General features: G+C 40.8%; 1 protein-coding gene across 1 annotated transcript; it reads right to left on the reverse strand.

Annotated features, from left to right (window-relative positions):
• Nucleotides 1-499: 499 nt before the first annotated feature.
• On the reverse strand, nt 500-6,011 carry LOC139723083 (uncharacterized). The gene is made up of 4 exons (XM_071634356.1): nt 5,844-6,011; nt 3,653-3,921; nt 2,610-2,796; nt 500-1,771 (listed from the first exon to the last, which is right to left on the reverse strand). Exons 1-4 carry the CDS (start codon nt 5,899-5,901, stop codon nt 1,719-1,721), a joined length of 567 nt encoding a protein of 188 aa, XP_071490457.1. The 5' UTR covers nt 5,902-6,011; the 3' UTR covers nt 500-1,718.
• Between the last annotated feature and the right edge of the window lie 2,302 nt (nt 6,012-8,313).

An 8,313-nucleotide genomic window follows, 5' to 3' on the forward strand; every position in this document is an offset into this window, starting at 1 on the left:
TGGCGATGTTTTGTATAGATTGCATTTCTTTTTTCATGAATTAAAGGGTCCTAATCCTTTGCTTCTATATTTTTTTCCTCAGCGCGAATTCACAACACATTGATGTTTTGATACCGACGTATAAGAATTGAATGAGATTACTGGTTGATAACAAATTAGACTTTTGAGCTCTGTACAGCCAACTAAATCATTGCCTTAGCTACTCTCTAAAAAAAATCGAGTGAAAATTTTCACTCTAAAAAGAGTGAATACAAAAAAGAGTGAATTTCGAGTGAAATTGGAGTGAATTTTGAGTGAAAATGCTCATTTTCACTCATTTTTGGAGTGACGTCAGGGATCACTCGAAGATTTTGGAGTGATCCCTGACGTCACTCCATAATGAGTGAAAATGAGCATTTTCACTCAAAATCCACTCCAATTTCACTCGAAATTCACTCTTTTTTGTATTCACTCTTTTTAGAGTGAAAATTTTCACTCGATTTTTTTTAGAGAGTAGATCTTTATCCTTTTAGCAACACAGTATACCTGACAACATACCCGGTATCACCTGATTGCAGCATTTTCTTCAACTCTTGTAGTAACTTTTTAAAGAAACTTACCAAAAAAAATCAAAGTGCTTTGCGCAGCCAACTAAATCATTGTCTTAGCCAGATCTCCGTCCTCTTAGTAACACAGCATACCTACCAAGATACACGGTATATCACCCGATTCCTGCATTTTCTTCAACTCTTAAAGTAGTAAAATCTTTAAAGAGACAAATCAAAGTGCTTTGCCGTTGCTCACTTCATGAAAAGAAAATGAAACTAACCAGCGTTATATTTGTGCGCAATTTATTCATCATTATTTGATATTTCCCTTTGATGTTGATTATTACAAAATATTCGACATAAAACAGTATTGATAGAGTAATTTTTTCTTAATCTTACCATTACGTAATCTTCTCACCGCTACCCGTATTCTGATCTGAGCTGTCAAATCGACCGACATAAAATATATGTTTTTCCATTAAAATCTTATCATCTTCTATATTTGACAGTCCAGACACACAGAAGGTACCATTGTTTCTAAGTTATCATTGCATATTTCTCTTTTCTTGTCTTTTTTGGCATATTTGACACTAGTATTGCTATTGCTATTGAGTTGTCTCATAAGCTCCATGTTCTCTTCCGTGATTTCATAGCTTGGACGTGAGGTGGAAACGCATTAGACAATACGTACACATTGTATAACGGGATTTTTCTCTGGATGTCATACCCCAGTGGCCTTTGCGGGTAATAACTGAGTTTCTCTTAGTTTTCTTGGAATTGGGGTTACAGGTTCTTCAGTGAGGATTTAGTCATAGGATCCATTCACTGTAGAGGGCCCTATATTCATAACAAAATCTGCACAAACATAATGGATGGAATGCAGCTAACCCTTTGTGTACTTTGAGTATCAACTGGAACGGAAACCCCATAGCGTTGTATACACTGTTCAAAGTCCAGGGCACAGAAAGGGTTAAAACATACATTCCTTACAGCAGACTGTTGACTGCTTACTCTGTAAGAGTTGGGAGTAAGTCTTCCCATCGGTACGGAGGTGTGCGGGGCGCCGCGCCGCGACGACCGTCCAGACCAGACGTGGTGTCCGCTCACCAGGCACTAAAAAGGCACATTATAGCAGACCGTCTGTTTACCCTGTTTTGTTCCGAGATTATGGTTGTATGGAGCAGTCCGTCCTCAGGTAAGTGTTAACCAGGCTACTGCCAAGTTAACCAGCGCCAGGATCCAAACTGTATAAAAGACGAGAACAAGTTACAAAGATTGGTTATTCGTTAAAAGTAAAACAACAATAACAAAGAGGGAACTGTTACTTATGATACTGTCCACGAGGGGTACTGAACCCACAATGAAGGTGAGAGGATTGTTAACTTATAAAATAGAAAGTGAAAAGAACTTTAAGGCCTCATTTTTTTTTCTCAGCTTGGACAGATAATGATGTCATTATTTTTCTTAGGGAACGATGTGTGTGTGTCAGTGTGTGTGTGTGTGTGTGTGTGTGTGTGTTTAAACTATACCATGATCAGTGACTAGTCACAAACGAGAAATCGTTTCAGTAACATTTTAGGGCAATCTTACACGAACCGTATGAGGTCGGGATGACTGGCTACAAGTTGAGTTTTATCACAATCAACTACAGCGACAAAAACAACAACAAAACAGGACTATATCTCTTGAGGGACTATTTTAACGAGTGCTGTTGTTCAATTTACCAGTTCCTACTACATGTAAATACGTCTCCAGTCTTAGTCTCCGATTTGCAAGCATACATTAGCAGGGGCGGATCCAGGAATTCTGTAAAGGGGGGGAGGGGGCGTGACTAATATTTCTGGTGGCACTTCCGTGTTTCACTTATTTTTTTTTCGTTTTATTTCTTTTGTTTTTCACTAAAAATAAAGGGGGCGGGGGCGTGCGCCGGTTGCGCCCCCCTCTGGATCCACCACTGCATGAGGGTATCGTTTGATATGTTCGGCAAGATTGAGGCAAGTCTTTCTGCGTGGTTCGCAGGAAGCAAAATTCAGTCTAGGACAAACTAAGTGCTATTATTTTATGATATGGGTATAGCTATACCTGTGGTCACTCCATTCGCCTGCGTGACAACACAGTGCGAAAGCTGGTCTGCTGATGCTTCGTCCGAGGGTGATCTGCTGGTTGTCACCGCCATGGTAGACGGGGCACTTGCTGTCGAGCTCAGTAGGTCGAGTGTGACGTTCAGCTGGACGTGACAGCAGTTATTCCCCCTACCCTTGTAATTGACCTGCAAAACGGGAAATTATTATGATTACGATTGATGCTGAAAATGTTTTTTTAGATGTATCCTGTTTATCAAAATATTCACACATCGTTTAGTTTTAAAGTATTTCTCTTTGACCATTCACACTGCTGAGAACTTAGCAAAACTTATGATCAGTTTGATGACATGCAGAACTATCGAACACATGCCAAATGTTTACGTTATGTGAGGTTAATGGTAGATGACGTATAACAAATGACACACAATGTCTGTAATGATATGTTGCCTACTCGAAAATCATAGAATTTCAATAAATCAAGGAAAGGTCATTCATCTGTGGGAGGAATTGTGAAACAAAATTTAATGATATGGGAAATGATAAAGCAGTAATACCATTTCGTTGTATTTTCGCACATCACCCCCCCCCCCTCCATAAACGCAATAACAACGATGCTCGGGCGCGAATTTTCTATTACTCTAAAACATGAAATATTTGCGGCATGAAACTTTCGTGAATGGGAGCCGACGGCCCTATTCGCAGCATGAAATTAGTTGCCTCTAACATCCAATGCATAATAGTGTAGACAAGATGTTACGCGTGCATTTTAACTCCGCGAATCTCGGCTCTCGCGAAATTCGCGAAATCAAAGTGCAGGCGAACATTCCTCGTTTTACAGTATCACTGTTGCTTTTGTGGTAGGACCCTAATCATTTTTGTAATTGCATGGTTTCCTGTGCAATTATTTGTCAAATCTTTCCAACGCAGATCAATTCGTTTCCTAGACGGGGAGCTATGGTGATGATATATTATGATAGGTTGCATCACCGGTTCGCATCATGACTGGGGATAATAATTAATGAAACGTCAGGGTCTATATACCTGGCACGCGTACAGGCCGGAGTCTTCAAACTGGACTCGTCTGATGTTCAGAGAGAAATCCTGCTCCATGCAGTACTTCTGAGGATCACTTTGTTGGCAGAAATCCTCGGAGCTCCCTGTCAAATAAGAGTCTAAGATATTCTCGCAGTCACCCTTGCCCCAATAGACGCTCAGGACCTCCAAATCCTTGATGATCGGGCAGACCAACACGGCGGTCTCGTTAACGATGGCGTGAGTAGAAGTCTGTACATCTTCAGCGCTAGATACCACTGTTGGAAGTTGGGGAAGACAAACAGGAGAAGAGGGTGGGGGGGGGGGGGGGGGGGGGGGTGAGTTGCAAAAGCTGCATGGAATTTGCTGGAAAGTGCATTCACTCATAATATTGATTCATTCATTTATCCATCCGTTATTCGCTCGCTCGTTCAGTCAGTCTGCCAATCATTTATTCATTCTGTTCCACAAACAGGTATTTTTTTTAAATCTTAGTGTCTAAAGTGCAACACAATAATAATGTGCATAACATGAACGCCATACATGAAACAGCGTAATACTAAAGTACTTCACAACGATTTAAAACACATAAAACAAACAGACAAACTTGGCCACACACAGGACGGCGTAATGCAATGTTTAATGAAACACTTAAATATTATAGAAGAGTTTGAATGCAAAAAAACAACAACTATAAACATCTTTTTCATTTTACGATCATCATCAAATAGACAAAATATATACAGCTGTATATATATTTTGAGTGACACTGCAGTTGTTACATATTAAGGAATATTCTGAGCATATCAAAATATAGAAATCACATATATTCAATTACTGATTTTCTGTTTTTTGTTTGTTTGTTTTTTGTGTGTTTTTTTTTTGCTTTTGAACGAATTAAATCTCATCCAGATATTTTAAGAATGGATACATCTGTTGCTGCATTTATATTACAATATATTTCTACGAGCGAGACGAGTTGACGGTTCGGTGAATACCAGGGGGACTTATACACTCTAGGCCTACTTGGCACAGAAAGGAAGAATATTAAATGATATGATAATATATACATATTCAAATATATATTTATTATACGTATTATTACATGTTTATAATATATATTAATTTATGATTGTGATAATATTTGAAATAATGATAATAATAATCACTACAACACAATTGAGTATTTGTATATAAGAACGGCCAACAAGCCAAAATTTGGCTACCCTTGGAGACCCTTTTCAAAGTTATGCAAGTATAGATGATTATTCGACGGACTGTTTTAAACACAAATACACAAAAATTAACATACATAAATCTATCGACATGTCAAACTTTAGCATGTCGATAGATTTATGTATACTACTTTTTTTCTGTATCGATGAAAAATCCAAATATCATGTTTGTGTGGGTTTTTTTCCCCTCTCTCGATCGATCGATCGATCGAAATTTTCTCTTATGGACTTTGGTCGGCATCTACATTCAAATTTCTACGCGAGGACAAAATAAAAGCAACAGGAATCGTACCCGCATCTACAGTGCACACTTTCATTTCCTGGGCAGATTCCATTCACACGCTTGAGAGCGTTCAGCTTCCTATCTAGTCATGCTGGTGAACTTTTTCTTTTTCTTCTTTTTCTTCTTCTTCTTCTTCTTGTTACTTTTCTCTTTGCAAAGGCGAACCCGATCGTTTAATCAACGCGTATAATTGGGACTTATGTTTTTTTTTTTTTCCCCTGGTATCATAACTAAGTTACGTTAAAACGTATTAACGAAACTTCGTTGTAATAATGAGCTTTGAATTTATGAAAGTTTAACCTATCAAGTACTTTGTATTCGTGTTATAACAAGATTCGCCCCTAGTACCCTCATCCCCCGCCCCCCCCCCCCTCAAACACACACACACACACATACACACACACACACACACACACAAATGTATAGATATGGCTTGTAATTGTATTGCGGCTTATTTAGGCTAACAGCTGCGGTCAGCCCGAACACAGTGTAGACAGTGGCGCTCTTTAGGTTATAGCCAGGCAATCTTTATTGGCAAACATAACTACCGACCACCCCCCCCCCAAAAAAAAAAAAAAAGAAAGAGAGAAATAAGTAAGTAAATAAAAATAAATAAAAAGGGGGCCCTAAATTAAATAAACCTCACGGATAACGAGAGAACAAGAAATTAAAATTCACTTACCCTGTGAGATGATCATCACACACAGAATGACACTTAACGACTGTGCTAGGCAGGCCATTGTTTACACTTGTTGTAATATGGGCTCTTAGAATCGTGGAGCTAGTAATTTTCAGGATTCTTCTGCGGGACTTTCTCTTGAGAGACTTTCAGAACTGACTTGCAGGAGTTGGTGTAGGTCGCCTTTTATATGACATCCAGCTCGTGCGTTGCATTGTTGTCATACGAACAGTAGTGGCTCATGCATGACGTCATTACCTAAGTGAGTTATTCCCTTGGTCATACCATAGGTTTGTGTATCAAAGAGAAAGCGCGCGAAATGCGTGATGTATGTGCGTTCGGGGATTCCCCAACCGCGGATATTCCCCAACACGGTTATATCTTGCGCAAGGAGCGGCGTGAGAAGAGAATACTGTACTGAAAAAGAAAAGAAGAAATGTAAACTTTAGATCTAGACCTCCTTGGACAGGTAAAGCTGTGTCCTAGGCCAACGACGACTTACCTAGGAGCCTGCAGCTGCAGCCTCACCCCCATCGTGCCTGGGCCATACATCTGAACAGCAACTATTGACAGAAAAGACAGTGTCAGCTGCTATGGCTATCATTATGATGAATTAGGTATGAAAGCTCAGCACAGTTGACCTTGGGTAGTTGTTAAATGCCCGGGATCGCGGGACCCCCCTCCCCCCCCCCCCCCCCCCCCAATATGTGACTATAGACATAAATTTGATTTGCATGGCAACCATTTATTTATTAATAGTTAGCATTTTGTAAAGGCAGCTCGCTATAATTCCAGCACACACGCACACACAGCGCGCAACCGGCGAGCTGCGAGACATCCAAAGAGGTGGATAGAACCTCTTTGGAGACATCCGATCGCTAGTGCGCGCGAGTCCACCGCCCGCGAGTCCATTGCGAGCCGCCTTTACAAAAGGCTAAAGGCCGTGTCACACCTTTCCGGGCAAGCTACGCGGGCTTGTTGCAAGTAGGGATTTTCCAGCACGCAGGAGAATTTTCTGCGAGCGGACAAGAATGATTGCGAGTTTCGCACTTGTGTCTTACCTGCTAGACGCGTGCTACTTACCTCCTACTTGCGTGTATTCCGTGTGACCTACGTGAGAGCTTTGAAACCGATCCGTTTTATGTTACGAGCGATTTACGGGTACTGCAAAGTACCTGCGTTGGAGTTGCCTGCGAGGTGCTGCCGGTAAGGGTCTCCTACTGGTGTTCTGTGGGCAAACCCCCGCGACTCAATCGGAACAAGTTTTGAGCATGCTCAAGGACTTGTCATTCCGCAGGCCTATCTGGGAAAGTTTTGCGGGTTGACTTGCGGGAAAATAAATTGCCGGTATGCTGGTTAATCCCCACACGCAACAAGCCCGCTTAGCTTGCCCGGAAAGGTGTGACGGGGCCTAAACATATAGCTGCGGGTAAAAAGAATTTGCGTGCGCACCTCCGGGCGGCTAAGGGTGAGATACGTGATAGGTACTGTTATGTGCGGGTCATCTGCAGGGACCTCCGGGTAGTGAAAATTGTTCTTTGCAAGTCGCACGCAGGGCTTGCCAGGAAAGGTGTGACACGGCCTTACTTGATAGTAGAACATTCACACAGATCACGTTTCAGATCAAGTCGTGCGCACTCACTTTAATATTACATGTATAACTATTATCCTTGTTTCTCGAATATGGCCAGCACACCAACATTTTTTGCGTCTTCATTGTTTTGACTTTTGCGCTACAAAAATTCCAGCCATTATTTCGTAATATCGATAAGTATCAGTATGATGTGGCTGGTGTTATCTAAGACAAAGAAAAAAAAATCTTCATTTTGTTGGTTAGCCTCTCGTTAAAATGTACGGTCAGTAATACACCCCGCGTTCACAATCTGTGTGGGCTTGGCTCACATCAGTGTGAAGAGCTAACCATATTAGATTTAAAAAAAAAAAAATGGCTGGAAATGGTTGGACTGACTGCTGGGGGACATAAGAAAGTCTTACCATGGGGATGGTTAAAAAAATAGGACAATCTGTGCAAAGCTATGAATTTATAAAGTTTTGAGCAATCCCATGAAAAGCCGTTGCCTGGGTGGCAATTTCATACCAGTAAGTTGGGGGGGGGGGGGATGATTAGAAATGCTGAAGGCAAAATAACCCAGGCAAAATAATTACATGGTAGTCTGTGTACATACCCTCGGGCAGGTACTGTTAGCAGGTCATAATAATCATATGCATCCATTCCTGTCACAAGTACACTGTAGTACAACAACTTCGTGTGCTAAGGAAGATGATCTCAACAAGGATAATCTTATTATTCTAAATTTTCTCAGTTTCTTTTCTTTATTTTTGTCTTCAAGAATAATTTCCATTCCCGTATATTTCCATCTTTAATTCGAACATACATTGAGTGATAGTAAGGTATGCAGTAAAGTTGGTATCGTGTTGTAAACGTCTTCATGCAGATCTTCCTAGTACCTTT

Source organism: Diadema antillarum, unplaced genomic scaffold (assembly GCF_040938485.1).
Source record: "Diadema antillarum isolate AM-2024a unplaced genomic scaffold, OU_Dant_1.0 scf00000014, whole genome shotgun sequence".
Lineage (NCBI taxonomy): Eukaryota > Metazoa > Echinodermata > Echinoidea > Diadematoida > Diadematidae > Diadema > Diadema antillarum.

What these genes read in the sequence shown, in the direction of transcription:
- LOC139723083 (XM_071634356.1), bottom strand. Translation starts at nt 5,901, where the DNA reads ATGGCCTGCCTAGCACAGTCGTTAAGTGTCATTCTGTGTGTGATGATC. An exon ending in TGTGATGATCATCTCACAGG is followed by an intron (nt 3,922 to 5,843) that starts GTAAGTGAATTT and finishes AACTTCCAACAG; the next exon opens with TGGTATCTAGCGCTGAAGAT. An exon ending in CCGGCCTGTACGCGTGCCAG is followed by an intron (nt 2,797 to 3,652) that starts GTATATAGACCC and finishes CCCGTTTTGCAG; the next exon opens with GTCAATTACAAGGGTAGGGG.